The following is a 25,131-nucleotide window of genomic DNA, read 5'->3' as shown; positions in this document are numbered from 1 at the left end:
GGGGTGGTACTCAAAAGTGAGAAGTGTGTGTTCCTCAAGGAAAAAGTGGAGTATCTGGGTCATGCCGTCCGGGGTTAGTTAAGGCTATTGTGAACGCTTGTCCACCTGCCGATAAGACAGGATTGAAATCTTTCATTGGACTTTGTGAATTCTACTCTAGATTCATCAAAGATTATGCATCTATGGTTCAACCTTTGACAAACATGTCTTTGGTACAGTGCAATGTATTACTATAGAAATAATGATAAGTTTCTTTTTGTTTCACATTTGTTGTAGATGTCACTCTGCATCCACTGTCTCGGAGGAGTAGCATCTGTAAGGTTGTATTCTTTTCAACCATTTTTTATTATTTCATCACTTATTTGGCAGTAGCAGAACTTTGAGAGCAGAGGCCCTGACGAAAGCCGAGGGACTATTAGCCCGATAGGCTGAAACATGTTGGCCCCTTTTTCCGACAGCTATTTGTTTTGACTGTCGTTTGCACTGTTCCGTTTTTATTTAGGGGATATGTCTATTTCATGAATAAAGAGAGTGGATTTTGGACACATCACTCTATTTTAATACACCACATTGTTATTTTCCTTGCACTGCTTTTTTCACTTACTAGAGCCATCATTGATTAGCTTTTCTATGGCGGTCCATATGTGCTAGTGGACGAGATCCAGTCCATACAGAATTGGATGGTATTCATTCCCTATGATCCAGGGATATACCATATCATGAGTTGGATGACCATATGATATGACTGATCACTGAGTCCATTTGATGGCAATCCACATATAGGTGGTATGGATCTTGTTTTACTTGCACGGTACCTTGTTCTCATGCACTAGTTTTCCTTTTTTCTGTAAGTTTACCTAATTGATTTTGGTATCTCCTTGCCGCAGGGAGGTTGAGGACTACAGGATAGATTTTGTGGCCTATAGACCTCCGGTTCTGTTTGTGGTTTACATATTATAAAAGGGGATAGGAACCAGGGCTGGTCTTTAAAATTTTCCCTACGACCCTTCCCTCACTGTTTGTTATGGTTTAAAAAGCTTCCAGTCCAGTTCTGAATGCTAAGGGTAAACTGCCATTGAAGTCAATGGAGTAGTCCTGATGCAGGGATACAAGATGCTGAAGATGCTCAAAGATGCTGAGAATGCTCAGTTAATATGTAGGGGGTCTTCCTGTAAATGTAAATGTAAATGTATAGGCATTTATATAGCGCACTACTTACCCGGAGGGTCCCAAGGCGCTTCGACCGCCGCGAAACCCTTCCTGGCTTCCCTGAGAGATGGTCCCTTAATGGGTATCTCCAGGGTGAGACCAGGCATCCCCGGCAGTCTGGTGGGGCCGTTAGTGAAGATGAGGCAAGCTAATGCCCAGAGTTGCCGAGTGTGAACGCTGATCAGAGTGGGCACCGAGGCGAGAGAATTATCGAGTCCGCTGACCCTGGTCCAGAAACCTGCCGCGCCGGGAATCGAACCCTGGTCCCAGGCCGTCCTCTGCTCTCGGGTCTGCCGCCTCTAACCAGTGAGCCACACTACTTCACTGTGGCCACTCCTTGACCCTCAAGCTTGGTGCTTTTGGCCTAGGGTTCGATGTCCCATAAAATCTGGGTGTAGCCCGGCACAAGTCTATTTTCCACTTATCTACTGGTCTTCAGTTACAGCAAAACCAGTGGTTCCCTATAACTTGCAGTAACTTCTGTATTCAAACTGTATTCTGAAAACATTACTGGGTCCAGCAGATGTGGGTGCAGCCTTTTAGGGTCAGGACTCTCAGGCTGCACCTCCAGTGGCGATCAGGCTTCTTGGTGCTGCGCTCTCTAGGGTGCAGACTACACAGCTACTTTTATGCCTACTGTCGGCATATAGGGATGTTGTGCCTAATGAGCCAATGGGCTACAAGGTCCCCTGGCATCTAAATAGCCCAGAATACACCATACTGCCCACTCCCAACATGGCAGAATCCTTCTCTCTGTGTCCAGGGCTCCCTATCTCACTCCAGAGGTGTGACTAGCGATCGATTACACTCCCCTTGAAAAACCTGTTTGACAATGGCTTCTCCCTTTCTGCCAGAGATGCCAGACTGTCTGCTAAAAGAAAAGAGCAGCCCCTTCCAAGTACAACTACCATTTTCCCTTCAAAGGCGACTTTCCCTTTGAAGCTCTCCTTTTGGGCTCACACCCACTCTGGCCATCCTTCCAGGAGGTGGTCACACCTCTTCTCTTGGCAGGTCCTCTGTTCCTCTTCCTGAGATTCATTCTCACCTCTCTTCAGGGGGCAGCAGGCTGTCTCAAAGACAGCAGCTGTGTATAGTTGAAAACGGATACTGAACAATTTGAGGAACAGAGTTGCAGCTTTCTAAAATTGCCATTTGTAAATTTGTTACATTAAATTCGACTTGGTCAATGAGTCCGGTTCAATGCAAAGATGTGTTTGATACCTTGAAGTACCCTAATTAGTCGTCCCATTTGAACGTTAGCACTGCTGAGTTGTCAGCGTGTAACTCCATACTCGCCAATGGGGCTACTAGCCTTTCCACTGTAAAAATAACAATGCAAGCTGTTTACTGTGAGGACATTTAAAGTTATTGAAGCTCAACTCCATCTTTTTAATATATCACCCTGCCATTAGGGCTCGATAGGCCTGCCTTAGGGGTGACTTCTACATTTTAAAAAGGAAGGTCTGGGCTTTGCCATTGTTTTGAATAGTAAAGTCGAGTTAGCAGTTTACAACTGCTCTGCCAGTCTGCAATGATGGATTGGGAGTCCTGCTTTGTCACACTCGTAGTAGCACAATTAGTACTGCAGTCGACGAGGGTCTTGTTACTAAGTTAACTTATGACATTTGTGGAAAAACCAACTCAATATACACCTTGCAAGGGTCAGAGCTCCGTTGAAAAACCAGCAGCATCAGTCCAAAAGTTTGGGAGTGATCATGCAAAAAGAGGCATTTCCTTATATCACTGAAGAAAGTAAGGAAGTGTAACGTTTTGTTTCTTCTGTGGGGAGTGTCTGTCTTTAGGAGGCAGAAACACCTCCTTTAGTCAGGACTAAAATGAGTAAGTGCAAATCAAACTTAAAAACAAAAAAAAATCTAACTTAAAAAAAAATGAGTAAGTGCAAAAAGAGGTCATTTTATGTTGATGTGATATCTTTCTGATTGTTTTTCCTCATCATGAATAGTTCTCTATGCATATTTTCTTTTTTCCTATTTAGCAGATGCTTTGGTTGTGTGAAAACTCCAAGCCTTTGAACCTAGACTATATGTAAATAACATTATGTTGTGCTATAAATTAAAACACAGCACTTAACTATGCTAGGGATACACTATGTATTCTGCATGTAAATAATGTTATACTGTTTTGCAAATAAAAACCCATTACCTATATTAAGTTAATAATGTACCTTAATGGAAGTCCTGAGCACATGCATTTATATTCAACATACGATCTTTATACAGTACTTTAATCTGTCACGCGAGATGCAACATTTATGAGATGCACAAGGCACTGAAACCTGCAAGGTTGCGCACGTGATTGACAAAACAATTGCATAGAAAGAAAAAAAACTATTAAAATACACCTGCTATACAGAGCAGTATGTTAAAGGGCAATGTATAAAATATATTTATAACTATTTATTTATCCACACCAAACCTGGGAAAGCTGTTCTTCCATTTGACTCTTCTGCACTACCAATGTCTCCCTGGTGTCTTCCAGTAGCTTCTGCAACCTCAGCTCCTCCTGCCTAAAGTTCAACCAAATGATTTGAGTTAGGCAGACAACCATGCATGCAAAAAGAAGACAAGGCTTAATATCATTCTGATTGTTGTGTACAAATGTAATAATATGCTCAGAACCCTATTACGACCAAGATGTTCAATATGTGGAAGACATCAGCCCTTTTGCTGATTGAATTCATGGCCATGGTTCTGAAAATAGCTGTACCACCTGGAAAGGGCAAACAAACGAAACTTCCCTTTCTTGGCTCATCTGTCCCAAAGAAATTAAAGGGCTAGTTTTTAATTTCTGCCCCACCAATAGAGGCTCTGAAGGAAGTTGTAGTGTCTTCACTGCATCTTTCACAGCCTCTGACCTGTTCCTGTAGAATGTTCCTATTGTTATGATACATTAGAATGTTCCCTGACTCCCTGATGTCAGTTGAGACCTGAGGCTGAGCGGGTAGGAACCTGCTCCTGGTGGGGTTCATAGGGTTGCATTGAATTCATGACTTTCTTCTTCTTCTAATGTACTTACCTGGAATAAACCTGATTACCTACCACTCGGATTGAATACCTTGATTCATTATCCATCACTACAGAAGTCCACTAAGGACTGAGGTCACACAAGTGTAGGCGTGATTGATGCGAGGTTTCCTAGTTTCATGTTCTGCAGTTCAGCTACTGCATGCTTATCTCTTTCTCTGCCCAATTTTAGATCAACGCTTAATGCTTAGTGCTTAATTCTTTCAGACTGTAAATCAGTGCATTGTGTTAAATACATCTGGAGTAGGCATGTTTCATAAGGCTTGGTGGTGGTAGTGTTTGGGAAGTGTGATGTTTTAATGAAAACGCTGAAATGAAAACCAGAGCTCACACCCTTACTCAGTGCCTTGAGACAATTTGCTCCACACAGCTAACAGTCTTCATACATTGTCATCCGTTATTTCAATTAATTCATCAACCCACTCATCACCCATTCAATTATTCATTCATTGAGCCATGTCTCCAGTCTCCATACATCCATTTAATGATTGGATACGCTTCTATAATAAAAACAATGTTATAAAACACACCATGTTTGCAATGTTTTAAAAAACTTTCTTGAGGGGCCTTTAACAGTTGTGCAGCAAGTAGTGCAAGCTGCACCTTTCAAGTAACTTTTTCTGTGGGGACAGTTCTGATTGAGTTGGACTCCCGCTGCAGTGGCAGCACCATTGACACTATGGATTCAGGGCTTTTGAGTCCCCAACTGAGATGGCTAGTTAGCTAGGGAGACTGCAAGGTTTGTAGGGCGCCAGGCCCTTGTACGTATATGTGGTGCTAGGAAATGCTTTTCATGTAGTATGTTTTCTGCACCCTGTTCTGAGTACCTCTACAGGTGGTCTTAAGATGACGAGGTTGTTGTACATATTTAGACTTTGCTAGTCAGATTCTGCTCCATTCTACACTCTTTGCCCCTAATATTAGTGATTCTCAGGAGCTTAGGGTCCAATAGTAGTCTGTTGAGATCTTGGGCGTACTATGCTTTTGGTGCCGAACGTGGTTCTGTTAACAGGCTGGTGTTAAGTACAGTGTTCTCCAATGGACACTGGGTGTTCATTTATATTCTGTTCTACTTTGACTATATTTGCTTTGTGATGGTTCTGAAAGTGGTCAAGTTGGTCCCATCATATGTAAAAAATTCCCTTGTAAATTTTATCTAGTGCCAGGTGGCACCTTGTATTCCTAGTTGAAGGCCCAACAAATACCCACCTCACTTCCCGGATGGCACATTAGTTCTGATATCGTCACCTTAACGTCTGGATTATGTGCCCCCTTTTTGCCCTTTTATTTCTCCACTCCACAGCTTTCCCAGTTACTCCCTTCTGTTATCCCCCCCACCCTCCTCCGCCTCATTTTCCCACCATGGCCACCACTCGAGTTAAGGATGGAACTAATTGCTACAAAATCATTTATCCTCCCAGCCTGACTAAAGCTGCAATAAAATGATTGAAGCATAACACTATTGAACGTTTCCCAGATTCCCTTATTGTTGATCAATTTTACAATGGTCATCTTGGGAGGCTCAAAAACGATTTCATTTTCTTCACTCACGACACCCCCTCTTGGTCTATCAGCTTATAGAATTCCCTTAACGCCACCTCCTCCTCCTCTATCCTTCATGGGAAACAACTAAAAATTTCTCCCTATGCGCCTTTCAACGGTTACCTCACTATCTCACTCTATAACAACGGTACTGTCATGATCCAAGGCATAGACACCTGTCTCTCGCTCTTTGGCCAACTCTTCCCCTCCCTACTCCCCTCCTCGGCGACCGGATTTTCCCCTGACTCTCCTTCTAGCTCCACCCATTACTCCCTTTCTCCTCCTCTGACCCCCTACAATCCAATTGGCTGCACTCTCAAGAAGCACAGGCCGGCCCTCTTCCCTCTCCCACCCCTGTGACCTCCTCTACTATTCCTCCCCCTTCACAGTATGCCCCCTCCCACATCACTTCAGCCCTACCTCTAGCTAATACGCTTTTTGTCCAATCTGCACCATCCCGGGACTCCAATCTCTTCTCCTCCCCCTTTTTCCTTCAAGTCACCACCCTTTTTAGTCCACCTCTCCTTCAACCTTCTCCCCCAGTGTACTTCCCTATGCTCCCCTTATCCCTTCTTCCATCCCTCCTTTCCACCCCCTCCTCCCCTCGTTATTCACCCGAATTTCTCCACAATCCCACTGCATCTCTCTTCTCCCTCCCACTCCTCCAGCAATGCTGTGCCACTCCCTTTCCCCCCACGGTAACCCTTTCCATTTCCCTCCCTCAGATCCAGCAGTACCACTTCCTTTCCCCAACTTCCCTTTCTCTCAACCCCCCCACTCTGCCAGATGCCTGTTCCCTCACAGCCACCTCTCCTAGCTGACATGCCCTCCACAACCACCTCACCTCTTTTCCTCCCAAACCTCCTACATTCCCATGACTCCACACAGTCCTCCGCTCTCCTTCTACCCCACCGCCGTGTTCCGCACCCTTCTCCCCCTAACTTTGTCCTTAATTACTCCCCTTCTTGCAACACCAACAAAGACAACTCTCCCTTAACCTCCGATTCACTAACTCCCGCTCTCAACCTCCACCTTTCCCCACTTGTGAACCCTACACCCCAACTCACCTCCTGTCCCCCCACCTCTCCCTGCCTTCCACCAATTCCGCCCCCCCCTGTTTCCCTCGAGCCACCCAACCTTCCGTGCTCTGCCTTACTCTCTCTGGAAAAAAAGCTAGGTTCGCTTATCACCTCCATCTCCCAGCTTACAGCTGCCATTTCACTTTTAAGCTCTAAGATTTCCACCTTTCCTTGCACCTCTACTCCTTCCCAACTTCCCACGAGATGCACCTCGCCCCCTCACCCCAATATAGCCAAGCTCAACCTGTCATCTGCAAACTTCGTTAACTCACACAAGCCCTTGAACGCCGCCCTTCTTCAACCTTCATACCCTAGCAACCCTACTATCTACATTATCTACACTATTCCGACCATCTCCTCTGTCAGAACTAAGCATCCACCTAAACCCTCCCGAGCAACCCCGCATAAGTACCACTCCCTATGGTGGTGACTCCCTTTGAGAGAGTGGGGATTGATGTTGTTGGTCCCCTAGACCAGAAAACTGTATCTACAAACAGGGTAATCCTAGTGGTAGTGACCATGCCACTAGATATCCAGAAACACCTCAATTCAGGAAAGCGACTGCTCCTGCTGTGGCTTGGCTCCTACTTGGCATATTCACTGGAGTAGGTTTCCCTAAAGAAATCATCTCAGAAAGAGGGGCTAACTTTATGTCTGCCTATCTGAAACGAATGTGGTCTTACATACAAGGGAACACTCCCTACCATCCCCAAGGAAAGGGGTTTGTTGAAAAGTTCAACAAGACCATGAAAGGCATGTTTATAGGTTTACCTGAGAAATTCAGAATGAGATGGGATTTTCTCCACCCATGCCTGCTATCTGGCTACGGGTGAGGTACCTCAGAAAGGAGTGGGCTTCAGTCCTTTTGAGCTATTGTTTGGTCACCCTGTAATAGGTGCACTAAGTTTGGTGAGAGAAAGATGAGAAATGCCCATCAAAGAACTCAAACAAAAAAATGTAGATTATGGACTGGGCCTACACTACGGATGGCCCAGTACATGAAGAACACAAGAAGAATTTGGATGCCAGGCAAGAGCTTGTGAAGCACTGGTATGTCCTGAAGTCCTCAGTGGTAGAGGACCAACCAGAGTTTATGTTTGGTTGTAGAACCTGTGGCTCCTACGGCCATCCAGGACAAGTAGACTGGACTCAACCCCATTTTGGAAAAATGGGGGTGGTCACCTATCTGGTTGACTTAGGCATGCAAAGAAACCCTCACAGGGTTAATAATGAGACCAGGCTAAAATTCCAGCTTGACAGAGCACACCAGTACGCACATGGTGACAGTTGGAATGGAAGGAGAGAAAAGTGAGCCTCACCCTGACCTACTACTAAGCAGTGTCAAATATGGCTCAGTGAATGGAGTAGCCCTCTCCTCCACGTTAACAGGTAAGCAGCAACAGGCTCGTGCAACAGTTGATGGTCTGTTTTCATTGACCACAGGTCTCACAACTTGGTTTACCTGTGATGGCGAAACTGGTGACAGCTAGCTTGTCAAAAGTACCATTTGTAGTTTGTCAAATCAGTTCCAAGCTAGCATCAAAGCTGAGGTTGATAAGATGCTAGAGTTAGGGGTGATTCAGCTCTCTAGTAGTGCAATGGTGCACAAGCCAAACCCTAAGAGGTAAACCTGAAATGAGGTTCTGTTTGGACTACAGGGGTCTAAATGCAGTCACCAAGACTTGTGCTCACCCATACCCACAGCTGATAAGCTTAGAGACAGGTTGGGGGCTGCCTTGTACCAAGGTACATATGACCTGATTTCAGGTTACTGGCATATAGCCCTCACCAAGGAGCTAACTATAGGTCGGCCTTTTCAACTCCTGACACTTCCAGCTTAGAGCAATGCCCTTAGGGTTAAAAAAATACACCTGCCACCTTCCAGAGGTTGGTGAGTGGAGTTTGTTTAGGCTTGGAAAGTTTCACTACCGCATATCTAGATTGATATTGCTATATTCAGTTCCACCTGGGAGGAGCACCTGGTCCACCTAAGGAAAGTGCTTCAGGCCCTGAGACAAGCAGTACTGACTATCACGGCAAGTAAGTGCGAGCTAGGGCAAGGTTCAGTTATGCATTTGGGCCACCAAAGTAGGTAGAGGCCATGTACAACCTCTCCAACCCAAGATTCCGACTGTTTTGGCCTGGGAGGCTCCTAAGACACAGACCCAGGTCAGAGCATTTGAAGGCCTGACTGAGAACTATAGAAGGTTTGTTAAAGATTATGGTACCATTATGGCACTAATGAAAGAACTCACTTCCAAGAAACAACCCAGAAACGTTATCTGGACTCAACAGCATCAAAAGGCCTTTGACACCTTCAAAGAAGCTTTGTGCTCAGCACCTGTCCTAAAAAGCACCTGATTTCAGTTAAGAGTTTATTGTCCAGACAGATGCGTCTGAACATGGGATTGGGGCAGTGTTGGCACAGGCAAATGATGAGATCCAAGATCAACCATTTTCCTTTATTAGCTTGAGACTCTTCCCCAGAGAGCAGCGTTGGAGTGCCATTGAGAGGGCAGTCTTTGCTGTGGTCTGGTCACTGAAGAAGCTCAGACCCTACTTGGGGACTCACATCAGAGTTCAAACTGACCAAATAACTCTCAAGTGGGTGCGGTTTATGCATATGAGAGGAGAGGAAAGATCCTCAAACTGTTGAAGTTATCCATTTACCTACGGACATTTTAACCCAGCAACTCATTCTAGGTTAGGGCGGGCAATGGGCGGGTTGGCCGTTTGGGTGAATGTTAAGGCAGGAGGCAACATGAAGGTTTTAGAATCAGTCAATACCAATTCTTTTGTAATGAGGCCCAAAAGAGGTTCTACCATATATTTATTCATTTTTAAAATAGTGATTTTATTAATGTGCCTAACACAAGTTTTCTAACCATGTTTGGATATATATCTGCCCTCCAGAAAACTGTTAGTGAAAATGGCAACCTGATCAGTTTTTGTCGAGTGGGTGATTTCAGTGCAAGATTGAATCCATTAAGTTCCATCTTAGCTTTTACAAAAGATGGTACCCTCAACACCACTGATACTATTTGCTTCCATAACAGATCGGATGTCTGGGGATGTGAGCTGGCATAGTTTTTGGCTGCCCATGATCTAGAAAACTTGCACAAGTATTGAACCACTGCCTACATTTAGAGGCGGAGGTTACACGACCATAATTGATTATTTCTTTATATCATCTAATCTTGAAGCTCTTATGTTATCTGGAAAAGTGATCCCCTCTAGCTACAGTGGTCATAACCCAACTGAAGTATTTTTTACCCTGGCACCAAAACCTTCTTATAATAGGGAGATCGGGGCTGGTAACCTTGATCCCTCATTTGATGTTTCAAGATTATAATGGAGGGCTATCACACCGTTATATTTAGTCCAGAAAATGCTTAGTGAGAATTTGCCTGTGGGCCGGCTTGTCTTGCAGAGCCTGACGCCAATCATCCCGCAGTAGTAGCTTTTGTGCACCTCTGCCACTGTATCAAAACCGAGCTTATAATTCCAATAGGACCATCGTTTAAAAGGTTCAACAAAGAGTGCTCTATCGCTAACCGCCAATTGCGACAGGCACTTATGGCAGTTCAGAGGATCCCTCAAGCTGTGGCAGAATCACTTAAGACATACAAATGGGCCACCACATCTAGTACAAGCATTTGCAATGCATAAGGTCTCGCATTAGGAAAGTTTGAGCTATTGGTATTGTAAATGACACATTTTTTATTTATGTGTTGGTTTTGAAAATAGCAAAAATAATAGCTTTGTCATTTACAGTGCCAATAGTTATAACTTGTGACACCTATAGCATTTGTAATGCAATATGTGTTGTATTCACGTGACTTAGATGTATTGATATTACAAATAACAATGGCTTTTAATTTTTTTAATAATTAATACTTAAATAAAAGTTATTGTAATTTATAATGGCAATAGCTTAAACTTTTGTAAATAACTTTTGTGAAGAATATGTTCAGTGTATTTTATTGTGACGAAAATTCAAGAGCAGAAGTGAAATACTAACCTCTTTTTGTGACATTTGTAATAAAGCTTGAAACATTGAGAGAACATATTTGACCCAGTTGTTGTTGAATGGTTGCACACATTGATGCTGTGGTGGCGCTGAGTGATGTTGTGGTGGCGACTAGTGATGCTGTGGCATTCAATGATCCTGTGGTAGTGATGTTGTTGTGCCCCTTAGTGATTCTGTGGTGGTGCTGAGTAATGCTGTGGTGATGCGATAGATAGAGTGAGTGGGATAGATAGATAGAGTGAGGGCGATAGATAGCTAGACAGATAGATAGAGTGATGGCGATCAGTATCTAGATAAATAGATAGATAGAATGATAGATAGATAGAGTGACGGCGATAGATAGTGAGGGCAATAGATAGATAGAGTGAGGGTGATAGATAGTGAGGGCAATAGATAGATAGATAGAGTGAGGGCGATAGCAAGATAGAGTGAGGGCGATAGATAGATAGAGTGAGGGCGATAGATAGAGTGAGGGCAAAAGATAGATAGATTGATAGATAGAGTGAGGCAGATAGATAGATAGATAGATAGATAGATAGATAGATAGATAGATAGATAGATAGATAGATAGAGTGAGGGCGATAGATAGATAGATAGAGTGAGGGCCATAGAGTGAGGGCGATGGATAGAGTGAGGGCGATAGATAGAGTGAAGGAGATAGATAGATAGATAGATAGATAGATAGATAGATAGATAGATAGATAGATAGATAGATAGATAGAGTGAGGGCGATAGATAGATAGTGAGGGTAATAGATAGATAGATAGAGTGAGGGCAATAGCAAGATAGAGTGAGGGCGATAGATAGAGTGAGGGCGATAGATAGAGTGAGGCCGATAGATAGATAGATAGATAGATAGATAGATAGATAGATAGATAGATAGATAGATAGATAGACAGATAGACAGATAGATAGAGTGAGGGCGATTAGATAGATAGAGTGAGGGCGATAGATAGATAGAGTGAGGGCGATAGATAGACAGATAGAGTGAGGGCGATAGATAGATAGACAGATAGAGTGAGGGCGATAGATCGATAGACAGATAGAGTGAGGGTGATAGATCGATAGACAGATAGAGTGAGGGAGATAGATAGATAGATAGATAGATAGATAGATAGATAGATAGATAGATAGATAGGAGTGAGGGCAATAGATAGATAGATAGATAGATAGATAGATAGATAGATAGATAGATAGATGGATAGATAAATAGATAGATAGTTGTGTGTGCGGTTGTGTGTGTGGTTGTGGTTGTGTGTGTGTGGTTGTGTGTGTGTGGTTGTGTGTGTTATGCTTTGTTTTGCTATGCTATGTTTTGTTATGCTATGCTTTGTTATGCTATGCTAAGTTTTGCTATGCTATGCTTTGTTATGCTATGCTATGTTTTGTTATGCTATGCTATATGTTGTGTTTTATTATGCTATTCTTTGTTTTGCTATGCTATGTTTTGTTATGCTATGCTATGCTATGTTTTGTTGTTTTTGATATGCTATGTTTTGCTATGCTATTATATGTTTTGTTTTGCTGTGCTATGTTTTGTTGTGTTTTGTTAAGCTATGCTATGTTTTGTTGTGTTTTGCTGTTTTGTTATGCTATGTGTTGTGTTTTGTTATGCTATGTTTTGTCATGTTATGCAATGTTTTGTTATGCTATGCTATGTTTGTTTTGCTATCCTATGCTTTGTTTTGTTATGCTATGCTCCGTTTAGTTTTGCTATCCTATGCTTTGTTTTGTTATGCTATGCTATGGTTTGTTGTGTTTTGTTATGCTATGCTATGCTATGCTTTGTTGTGTTTTGATATGCTATGCTTTGTTATGCTATTTTGTGTTATGCTATGCTATGTTTTGTTTTATTATGCTATGCTTTGTTTTGCTATGCTATGTTTTGTTATGCTATGCTTTGTTATGCTATGATTTGTTATGCTATGCTTTGTTATGCTATGTTTTGTTATGCTATGCCAAGCGTTGTTTTGTTAGGCTATGCTATGTTGTGTTTTGGTATGCTATGCTATGTTGTATTTTGTCATGCTATGCTATGTTTTGTTGTGTTTTGTTATGCTATGCTAGGTTTTGCTATGCTTTGCAATGCTATGTTTTGTTTTGTATGCTATGTTTTGTTGTGTGTTGTTATGCTATGCTATGTTTTGTTGTGTTTTGTTGTTTTGTTATGCTATTCTTTGTTTTGTTATGCTATGCTTTGTTATGTTATGCTATGTCTTGTTCTGCTATGTGTTGTTGTGTTTTGTTATGCTGTTTTGTTATGTTATGCTATGTTTTTTTATGCTATGCTATGTTTTGTTTTGCTATCCTATGTTTTGTTTTGTTATGTTATGCTATGCTATGCTATGTTTAGCTTTGCAATCCTATGCTTTGTTATGCTATGCTATGTTTTGTTGTGTTTTGCTTTGATTTGTTATGCTATGCTATGTTTTGTTGTGTTTTATTATGCTATGCTTTGTTTTGCTATGCTATGTTTTGTTATGCTATGTTTTGTTATGCTATGCTATGCTATGCTTTGTTATACTATGTTTTGTTATGCTAAGCTTTGTATTGTTATGCTATGCTATGTTGTGTTTGGTTATGCTATGCTATGTTTTGTTGTGTTTTCTTATGCTATGCTATGTTTTGCCATGCTTTGCAATGCTGTGTTTTGTTATGTATGCTATGTTTTGTTGTGTTTAGTTATGCTATGCTATATTTTGTCGTGTTTTGCTATGTTTTGTTATGCTATGTTTTGTTATGCTATGCTTTGTTTTATGTTATGTTATGCTATGTTTTGTTATGTTATGCTGTTTTGTTCTGCTGTTTTGTTGTGTTATGTTATGCTATGCTATGTTTTGTTTTACGCTATGCTATATTTTGTTGTGTTTTGCTATGTTTTGTTATGCTATGTTTATGTTATGCTATGCTTTGTTTTATGTTATGTTATGCTATGTTTTGTTATGTTCTGCTGTTTTGTTCTGCAGTTTTGTTGTGTTATGTTATACTATGCTATGTTTTGTTTTACTATGCTAGGTTTTGTTTTGCTATTCTTTGTTATGGTATGCTATGGTTTGTTTTGTTATGCTATGCTATGTTTGCTGTGTTTTGCTATGTTTTGTTATGCTATGCTTTGTTTTATGTTATGTTATGCTATGTTTTGTTCTGCTATGTTTTGTTGCGTTATGTTATGCTATGTTTTGTTTTGCTATGCTTTGTGATGTTATGCTTTGTTTGTTATGCTAGGTTTTGTTATGCTATGCTATGTTTTGTTGTGTTTTGTTATGCTATGCTATGCTTTGTTGTGTTATGCTATGCTATGCTTTGTTTTGTTATGCTATGTTTTGTTTTGCTATCCTATGCTTTGTTTTGTTATGCTGTGCTTTTGCTATCCTATGCTTTTGTTTGTTATGCTATGCTATGCTGTGTTTCGTTATGCTATGCTATGTTTTGTTATGCTATGCGGGTGAGGGTATGTGAGGGTGTGTGAGGGTGTGTGAGTGTGTGTGAGGGTGAGTGAGGGTGAGTGAGGGTGAGGGGGGTGAGGGTGTGTGAGGGTGAGGGTTTTTGAGGGTGATGGTGTGTGAGGGTGAGAGGGTGAGGGGGTGTGTGGGTGAGGGGGTGTGAGGGTGAGGGGGTGTGAGGGGGTGTGAGGGTGAGGGTGTGAGAGTGAGTGAGGGTGTGTGAGGGTGAGAGGGGGTGAGGGGGTGTGAGGGAGAGGGTGTGTGAGAGTGAGGGGGTGTGAGGATGAGGGGGTATGAGGGTGAGTGAGGGTGAGAGGGTGAGGGGGTGTGAGGGTGAGTAAGGGGGTGTGAGGGTGAGTGAGGGTGTGTGAGGGTATGTGAGGGGTGTGAGGGTGAGAGTGTGTGAGGGTGAGAGTGTGTGAGGGTGAGGGGGTGTGAGGGTGAGGCGGTGTGAGGGTGAGGGGGTGTGAGGGTGAGAGGGTGTGTGAAGGTGAGGGGGTGTGAGGGTGAGAGGGTGTGTGAGGGTGAGAGGGTGTGTGAGGGTGAGAGGGTGAGGGTGTGTGAGGGTGTGTGAGAGTGAGGGGGTGTGAGGGTGAGGAGGTGTGTGAGGGGTCAGGGAGTGTGAGGGGGTGAGGGCGTGTGAGGGGGGTGAGGGCGTGAGGGTGAGTGTCTCCAATGAATGTCGCTGCTTCGCCTTCTTTGAAAATGTTCAGTGCTGCAAATAGAGCATGCCGCCCTAATTATCACAGCATGAGGCCCCAAAGTGATAATTATCACAGCATGAGGCCCCAAAGTGATAATTATCACAGCATGCAGAGAGGCGCCCCACACTGCTGGAGCACTCACCTGCACATTAGTTATAGTTGAGTGCTCCAGCAGCCTGGGGCTCCTGTTGACATGCTGTGATAAGTGGGGTCTCATGCTGGGATAATTGTTACTTGTGGCGCACGATACTGATTCCCGCCCCTCCAGGACTCCCTGACCTGCCTCATGGTTGCCAGGGCAATATTTATGAAAATATTGCCGTGCTACCGTAAGGCAGGTCATGGAGTCCTTGAGAGGTGGGATCCAGAGCAGACAAATCTGCTAAACAGGAGCTTTTTCCAATGGCAGGCCTCTGTTTCAAGAGGCCTGCCAATGGAAAAAAGGGCCGTGGCTTCATACCATACTGAAATCCCCTACTCACAATATCTCTTTGCCTGCAGCAGGGCCATGCCCTGCAATGCAGGCTTCGACCTAAAAAGGGAACTATTAGATCAACACTATAATTCCCTTGTACTAACAGCACAGAATAAGAACAGCACATTTTTCTGGGCAGCCGTAAAGGAGATGAAGCAATTGAATCAGATTCAGTCAAAGATTAGTTGCAGCATCACAAGTCAGACTTGGGAAGCTCATTTTACTAATGTCTATGCCCTGGTCTGTCCTGATAGTAACCCCCTCCCAGAACCAAATTTTGTAACTGACTAGAGGAAGTTGAGGAATCAATAAACCAGAATACTGGGGGCAAGGTCCCTGGCCCCGACGGGATCCCAATAGATCTTTTCCAACTATCCTTAGATTCTGGTCACCTTTACTGTTGAGTGTTTTAACAGTCTCGCGACACATGGTAAACATCAATTATGGTGCACATTTTTTTTAAAGATCGGTCTCAGCTTAGTTGTTATAGGCCCATATCATTAATAGATACGACTCTAAACATTTCAGGTAGGGTCCTATACAATTGCATAAAGGAATGGACGGCAGAGTAGTCAGTATTCTACCCCAGTCAATATGGTTTTAGATCCAAGATCGGCACTGTCGAGCAGTGCCTTAATTTTAATTTGCTAATAGGAAAATCCACCATATATAAAAAGTCCCCAATTTATCTAGCGTTTATGTATTTGACCACTGCTTTCGACAGTGTAAACCGTTCAAAGGTGTGGTCTGCCTTGTTAACCCCTGGCATGGATAGAGCACTGGTGCACTCTTTAGCATATGTGCACAAGGGCATGAAGGTTAGAATAAGAATTAATGCCCTGGGGGAGGTGTCTCGAGACGTGGATATCCACAGAGGTGTTAGGCAAGGATGTGTTTTGGCCCTGCTTTTATTTCTATTCTGTATATAAATGATCTTTATCTTTTTTTTACTAACTACTACCCCTGATATCCCTATAGTCAAAGGATCTTTTTTACCATCGCTGTTATATGCATAAACGTTTGTGTTGATGACCCGTACGTACCCCGAAGACCCTTTGTATGTGGTTTTGTAAATTTCATGGCATCGTTGCATTTATGCTCTAATTTGAGCAAACCCTTTATAATGGCATGCGGCCCAAAGAAGCATAATTTGGCATCCTTAGTGGTGGGTGATTTTAGTTTGAAATTCATGAGCACTTTTCCTTTTCTGGGACTGGTCTTTGCTCACAAGGGCTCATGGAGCGCACACAGCACATAGTTGGAATACATTCTCTAGATCGATCAGCTCATTGCTCACTTACCAGAACCCGGGAAAGGGGGAGCACCTGTCCCTCTACTGGAGGTTTTTCAAATGCAATGCTTCCTAATTGCTACCTATGGGGCTGACGTCTGGGGTATTGATACATGTAATTTAATCCAAGCTGAAGAAAATAGTCTATGTAAGGCAGGTTACCAACACTTGTTTGGGAACTCCGGAGGCCCACACGGTATCAGTAAGAGACAACTGCAGTCCACTCGGTTCAAATTATTACACACTGACAGACTAACGACTGAATCTGCCAGGCTGCCAGTGACTGCTTACCTGGACGTAAATACGGAAAGAAACAGGAATAATCCCAAGGTATCTGACAAGTCCCTTGGGGCAATGGGAGCGTAGTTTGCTGCTTGCCTTAGGGCAGGCACTGTTAAATACTTACCAAACTTCCCATTAGGTTTTCAAACAAACTTAGATACTTGCCCCTGCCCGTGCAATGGGAGATCGGGCCAATCCATATTACTTTTTTCATTGTTCTGTGGTTTTTATTCCCTGCATGCAAAGAATATTTTATTCCCTTAAATCAAGAGGCTTCGCATTGCAGATTTTAGAGTGGCGTATAGTAAACTGCCTCAATTGAATGCTGATGAATGTATTCTTCATGTAGTAATGTTCTCGAAAACTGCTGTGCTGGCCCGTTTTACTATGATAACCATGTAGTTTTAATGTTAGGGGGCTACTGCTATTTCAATTTACAGATTTTATTATCTTAGAATAAAAACGTAAAAGTGTATTATTTAAAAAAAATATTTATTAATTTATCTATGTTTTTTTATGGATACTTTTGTACCCGAATAAAGGCAGGGTGCAGTATACTAAAAGGTAGGACATGTACTTTTATGTGGCCTAACCGTAGAAACCTCAACATTTCTTTTTTTACAGTGGAAAGGCTGGAAGCCTAATTGGCAAGTACAGGATAACACACTGACCACTCAGCTTCCCTAACTCCTGAATGGGACTACTAAAGTTGAGTATCAAAAGAATTGTTACATTAAACATGACAATGCCAGAGTGAAATTGAATGTAACTTTTGATAAAAGGCAACTTTAGAAAGCTGCCACTCTGTTGCCAAAGTTTTCCAGTGGCCATTTGCATTTGCTGGAGACAGACAGCCTTCTGCCCTTCTAGGGAGAGGTGTGAACGAATCCCAGGAAAGGGCACAATAGAGGTCAGCTCTTGAAGGGATGTAACCTCTCCCTGGCAGGAAGTCACACAGGGAGTGAACCCAAGAGGGGAAATAGCCCTTGAAGGGCAAATGATGGAAACACATGAGAGGAGCTACTCTTTTTTTTTCTGGTAGACAGGTTGGTATCAGGGACAGAGAGGGAAACACAGTTGCCAAACCAGTTTTCCTGTGGGCATGTTGTTCTCAGGTAGCCACACCTCCAGGGTGGGCTACCAAGCCTCAGAAACAGAGATAAGAGTTCTGCCATCTTGGAAATAGGAAGAGTATTGCATGCTGGGATAGCTAGATGGCACATATTGCAGCAGGTCATCATCAGGTGGGCAGGACCGTACATACAACGACTCCAAAAGAGCTTGATGAAACTGGCACTTTGGAAGGAATATCTTCTGTGTTGAATTCCATTTGGAGAGGATTTGTCTATTAGTGCTAACTCCCTCCTTCTGAAACCTCGGATCTTCCGCAAAAAGAGAACATGCCAACGAGCCTTCTCTGGCGCTGCACCAAAAATTTGGAACTCTCTTCCACCGGAAATCCGTAGAATCTCCTCCAAGGTTGCTTTCAAATTGGAAGCAAAAAGATTCCTCATGAACAAGTGCTTACCTTAACACTATGGACTACTGCCCTGAATTATATAGGATCTGTTATGTTTGCCCTATATGATTTTATGCCCATTAGCTTCCCCATTTTAGCCTGGTTATGTTCTTTTGCCTTCCTCTCCTTCTAACTGTAAAGCGCTCTGATATCCTTCGGGATCAAGTTCGCGCTATATAAAACTTTATAAATAAACAAATAAATAGTAGCCAAGTGTCCATAAGTCACCACAATCCCTGAGAGCAAGTTGTGGGAATCTAGACCTCGGATCACATCTGTACTGGAGAGAGAACTGAAAAAGGACTGTCCTGCTGATCCCTGGACCTGGCAAGGAGAAACTGCAATAAAAACTGGTCTGCACATGCTGCTCCCATGCCAGCTGAGAGAGGACTTTGCCTGTGGTGCCCTGCTCTAGCCTCAGCAAGAAATGGTGAACTCCAAGAGTCAATTGGCTGAGTTCATGTTACAGCTCCAGGGTCACAAAAGCTGAAGAAGCTGTCTTTGCAAACTTGGTAGCCACACTTGCTAGTTTGCCTCTGACTGCCATATCCCAGCCCAGGAGAGTGAACCCTGGCACTCAAAAATTGCAACTGAGTTGATTGTAGCCAGAAAAATAATCAAAGTACAGTTTGGTTACCTAAGAGACACACTAGCCACAGTTAAAGTGAACCACTATTTTTGCTGTGACTGAAGAAAAGTAGACCACTGGCAACTGCTTTTTGGCTGGACTTCACCAGGACTTCGAGTGACTTTGATCTCTGTGGCCAAAGTCGTCCTACCATGTTTGTGGACTGGGTGGGAGGGGGCGACCCTGGTCGGCTGGATCAGAACTATCAGTATCATCAGCATCCTTTATCTCCTGAATCAGGACACTCTACTGATGCCTGTAGCAGTATACCCATATACCCTGAAACTGGACTAGATACTGTTTTGACTGTGAGGTAACTGCCCTACTATGTCTTGCTGGCCCCTTGACTTGATCCCAGCCAGAGTTGGTCACTGTTAGAAATGGGATTTCTAGTTAGCTAGGGCAGAAATCACCACTCCAGTCAGGGTAAGGGAGTTACACGCTGAAGATAACCCCTGCTCACCCCCTTGGTAGCCTGGCACGAGCCGTCAGGCTTATCCCAGGGATAGTTTGTAAAGCATTTGCGCAACACACACACAGCAGCGACAAACGAGGAACATCACAAAAGAAACTCCACACAAGGTATGTAAAAATAGCCTTTGTATTATCCATAAAACACATTAGAATCATAATCACAAATGTACACTGTGCCACCTGGCACTAGGCACTACTTTACAGATGATGATATACAGGACATGGCCAATCGGGCCGCTATCATCACCATTAGAACAGGTAAGTAATAAAACCACCAGTAACTACTGGTACAGACACTTTGCATAAATTACATTAGGCATAAGCAGGAGGCATAAGCATTAAGCATTAGCACATTATGCATCAATCATATTCGCAATGCACCACAGTAACCCTAACACAGTGCATACATCCCCTTAGGGCCTTGCACAAGATGCTCTCAGGCCCACTGGTCTTCCTCGGGGGCCCATCTTGGGCTTCTCCACAATGCCCTAAGCTCATCCAAAGTCAGGGCTCTAAATGGGGCCTCCACCAGCCCACACACTAATGGAGGGGAGGGTGCAACTCACCCTTGCCCCTCTTCTGTCAAAACAGAAATGCCTCCGTTGTTGCAGCGGTCCGCAATTTGGCGGTGCAGCTGTGACCCCCACTGGGCACAAAAAGAGTGCCTCCTAAGCCCACTTCACTGGGGCTTCTTATTCGGGAAAAGAAAATAAGTACAATGGCGGGCACCAACAGCGCCTTGAGAGCCTCCTTCCCTGGGGCTCTTCTGGTGCAAGAAACCGGCACCAACCGGGTGCTTTGCAGGCCCCACTCAATGGAGCTTCCCTCCTGGTACCACTTCATTGGGGGAGGCAGCTGGCAGTTGGTAGAAAGGAGCCCGCGAGGCTCTGGTCCTCCTCCTGTGCGCCCTGTGATCCTGTGAGGCGCCTATCCAATCTTGCTGCCGTAATCACCTTCACCACACGTGGAGCTCACACCGCTGCCACAGGAGCCCTGCCTCCAACCAGGCACGGACCTGGCCTGACTTCCAGCCGTCTGCGTGACTAGCCGGGCTCGCACTGAGTGATGGCCGACGACACCCGCGGGGGTCTCCCCTTCTACACGGGATCCCCACCTAGGGTCAGGCAGAACGTCCTCTGCCTGACTTCCGGTTCGCGTTTGCAGCTGTTTTCACCGCGTTTGGGGTTAGAGCCACCTCCTTGGGATCAACAGACACAATGATGAAGTGCGCCTACTGCGCTTCAGGTGTTGAGACACACCGCAGAGTCCCCACGCCTCAGGTACACAGCTGAACACAATCTTGTGGATACTGCAACATGAGCCCAAGTCAGTGGTTCAGCACAGGGGAGCCCTTGGAATGCTCCAAGCCCAGGTCCAGGGCCATCAACAACAGGTGCAGCGCTCTGCCTGACCCCCACTTCCAGCTACCAGCAGGGAGCAGGCAGTGCTTTTCTCTAGGTGAGGACAAAGGCAGAGCTGGCACAGGCAGGCCAGCACACTGTGTCCAGAAACAGAACAGCAGACCCTTCAGCTGCCAAGCAGGGCAGCAGGTCAGTCCCCAGCAGCGGTTCCTCCTGGCAGTCTACCAGTCTGCCGGCCACAGGTCCAAAGTAAGCCCCAAGCAGCACACAGACATGGGGTCACAGCCCCAATAATTATATCAGCCAGGTTTTTGTTCTGCCCTGGCACACAGCGTGGGGATCCAGTCCCAACTGGTTCTTGAGGGGGGGGGGGAGTACTGAAGCATTTTCTATAAAGTGCTCAAACCCTCCTTTGTCAGGGAAGGCTCTGGCCCCAGGCACACCACTGGGGCGGAGCCAGCAATGTACCAACCAGGCACAGACCTATTCAGGGTCACGGGCTACTCCTCCCACTACTCTGAATGTAGATCAGGTCCATTCAGCCAAGCGCAGACTCACCCAGCCCCTCGGGAGCCACAGCACCTCCCCAGTCCCTGTCACTCCTGAGACAAACATGCAATACACACCAGGCAAGCACAGAGACATACAGCACAGAAATGGCAACTTTTAAAAGTGTCATTTCTAAAATAGGGATAATAAATCTGTGCACACTGTTACGCAGCATTTATTACCACTATTCCCAACATACCAAACTTGACAACGCTGCTCCTCTCATATCAGAAATTACCACTGAAACACTTAACAGGGAATCACCAATGCATTCCTATGAGAGGGTAGCCTCACAGCAGTGAGAAACCAATTTGGCTGTTTGTCACTACCAGGACACGCCACACAGTTATGGCACATGTCCTACCTTTTACCTACATTGCACCCTGCCCATAGGGCTAGCTAGGGCCTACCTTAGGGGTGACTGATATGTAGTTAAAGGGGAGTCAAAAACATGACACCCACTTTTTGTGCCACGTCACAGAGGCAGTAAACTGTGCACACAGGCCCTGTAACGGCAGAGGCCTGAGACAGGGTTGAAAGGCTACTTTGGTGGCTGGCGCAAGCTGCGCTGCACACACATGGCTTTTGTAGTTCGGACTGGACTGTTCCCATGGGGCACAGGGTCAGCGCTGATTTGCATATCGCCATTGTCTAACCCAGGGTGGTGTGGAGTGCAAAAAAACGATGGATTTGGGCCCAGATCTTTGGACTGGGGTGAATGTGTGACATTGATCCACATTCGGTCCATCACCTGTTTTGTTTGCACACACCAGTAGCATTTAATTTACTGGCCCGGGTATCTGAGAAGCCACTTTACAAGGGGCTGACAGGTAAATTAAAAATGCAGGTGCAGACTAATCTTACCATGTTTACCACAGAGAGCACATGCACTTTACACTGGACAGCAGTGCTAAAGTGCCCAGAATCCTAAATCCACCAACACCAGGTCAAAAAAAGACTAAGAGGAAGGCAAAAAGTACAGGGATGACCCTGCAAAAAGGGCCAAGTCTAACAGTCACCTATTGTAGGCCACAGTACCCAAACACATCTTTATCAAAAGTTTTCAAACTAACTGCTAACGGTGGTAGTTGCTATTGCTTGTTTGGATTTTTAGTTAAAAGCAGTGATTTACAATTTGTTGAAAAACCTACATCTGTTTAGGATTTTGTTTATTTTGGTGTTGAAAAACTCACAAAAATAAGATCTATTTTCATAAATTATTGTGTTTCTTTCTTATTCAGTTATTTTGGTCCTTCTAAAAGCTTTACACTGGTTCCTTTGTTAAAGCATCACTACTCGAAACCACAGTTACCCAGGGTTGGGCTAAGGTTCTCTGAATGAGCCTACCTGGACCCAAGACAGGGTTGTTAGTGTATTACACATTGAGGTGGCACAATCACACCACGTAATAAACCACTTTCATCAAAGTAAATAACAAATTGTGAATTGTCTCTTCGTGCTGCAAGACACAACCAAGAACATCGAACCATTAGACTAGCCTTAAGGTATACAAGTAACCTTTTTACCTGCACAGGAGGTAAAGATGTAAAAGTCCTGTTTAGCTCAGATATCCTGCACACCCTAGAGATAGTCGCAGTGAGAAAAACACAGCCCTCCATCATATGTTGATGACGAATGCCCTTATACTACTTTAGGACAACTGCTGAGGGGGCTTGGTGTGACGACGGTATGCAACTCTTACCACGCAGAACCCTTCACCACGCATACCTTTACCACGCATTACACTACAACGCACATACTATTACAACGCATACCATTACAACGTAAGTATAGGTAAGTATATCATTTAATTTTATGTATAGGTTTTAGGGCTGGGTATGGGTTTTGGGGAACAGGGGTATTTTTAGGTTTTAGGGCTGGGTATGGGTTTTGGGGTACAGGGGTATTTTTAGGTTTTAGGACTGGGTTTGGGTTTTGGGGTACAGGGGTATTTTTAGGTTTTAGGGCTGGGTTTGGGTTTTGGGGTACAGGGGTATTTTTAGGTTTTAGGGCTGGGTATGGGTTTTGGGGTACAGGGGTATTTTTAGGTTTTGGGGCTGGGTTTGGGTTTTGGGGTACAGGGGTATTTTTAGGTTTTAGGGCTGGGTTTGGGTTTTGGGGTACAGGGGTATTTTTAGGTTTTAGGGCTGGGTATGGGTTTTGAGGTACAGGGGTATTTTTAGGTTTTAGGGCTGGGTTTGGGTTTTGGGGTACAGGGGTATTTTTAGGTTTTAGGGCTGGGTTTGGGTTATGGGTTACAGGGGTATTTTTAGGTTTTATGGCTGGGTTTGGGTTTTGGGGTACAGGGGTATTTTAGGTTTTAGGGCTGGGTTTGGGTTATGGGTTACAGGGGTATTTTTAGGTTTTAGGGCTGGGTTAGGGTTTTGGGGTACAGGGGTATTTTTAGGTTTTAGGGCTAGGTTTGGGTTTTGGGGTATAGGGGTATTTTTAGGTTTTAGGGCTGGGTATGGGTTTTGGGGTACAGGGGTATTTTTAGGTTTTAGGGCTGGGTATGGGTTTTGGGGTACAGGGGTATTTTTAGGTTTAAGGGCTGGGTTTGGGTTTTGGGGTACAGGGGTATTTTTAATATATATTTACAAATATTACAATTAAAATTAATTTCATTAATATAATTATTTAATGATTAAATAATGAATAATTAAATTAAATATAAAAAAATAATTATTTAAAATATAATAATGAATATAAATATTACAAAAATATTTTTTTTAAATATATATATACTTACCTATACTTACATTGTAATGGTATGCGTTGTAATAGTATGTGCGTTGTATTGTATTGCGTTGTAAGGGTATTCGTTGTAACATGACCTGCGTTGTAAAAAATCTGTGGTAATGGTATGCGTGCTAAAAGTACGCGTGGTAACGTCATATATCTGTGACGACTAGTGCTGTAGAGAATTGTAGCAATGGCTACATAGGCAATCCTGAAAATTGTAAGTATTGAAACCTGAAATAATTGAAGCAATTGGCCAGACACTACATGATCCTGTGGAATTTCAACCAAATAGCACCTGTCAGAAATAAGTTCATTGGCTCCCAGGGGTGAACAGAACATAGTTTTAAAAAGCGTGTATACCATGCATAATGCTTACGGAGGCTCATGGAGAACTGTCAAAACTAGATCTTTATTACAATACCGCTGAAGTGAATCTGAGTAAATGTGTCCTTCTGTCCAGTTACAATTTTTTAGCCCTTAGACCTGTGTGCCAGCCGAGGGATCTGCAGAGTACAGAAACCAGGCAGAGATCTCACAATCTTCCAATGAGCATAGTTCACAAGAATAGATCAAAATAGAGATCACCTCTGATCCTGCAAGATATTCTTCTAGGGTATTTGTATTACATAGGATCCCCACCTTGTTCTGAGAAGGTACAATCAAAACTAAACGTATTATAAATAATTATTGAAAACTAACCTAGACACTGGGAAATGTATTAGAGGTCAAACATGTATTAAACAAAGATTATTTGGACAA

At 43.7% G+C, this 25,131-nt stretch overlaps 1 protein-coding gene across 1 annotated transcript in view; it reads right to left on the bottom strand.

Moving 5' to 3' along the window:
* The window catches only part of LOC147730267 (uncharacterized), a 545,933-nt gene that overhangs the window by 94,291 nt on the left and 426,511 nt on the right, over positions 1-25,131 (bottom strand). Inside the window, exon 13 of the mRNA XM_086954056.1 lies at positions 3,646-3,736. Within this exon, the coding sequence (XP_086810182.1) occupies positions 3,646-3,736 (91 nt within the window). The remainder of the gene's footprint in view (positions 1-3,645; positions 3,737-25,131) is intronic.

Source organism: Lissotriton vulgaris, chromosome 2_1 (genome assembly GCF_964263255.1).
Source record: "Lissotriton vulgaris chromosome 2_1, aLisVul1.2, whole genome shotgun sequence".
Classification (NCBI taxonomy): domain Eukaryota; kingdom Metazoa; phylum Chordata; class Amphibia; order Caudata; family Salamandridae; genus Lissotriton; species Lissotriton vulgaris.
Note: the sequence above shows the minus strand (reverse complement) of the source record. Positions and strands in the feature narration are given on the sequence as shown.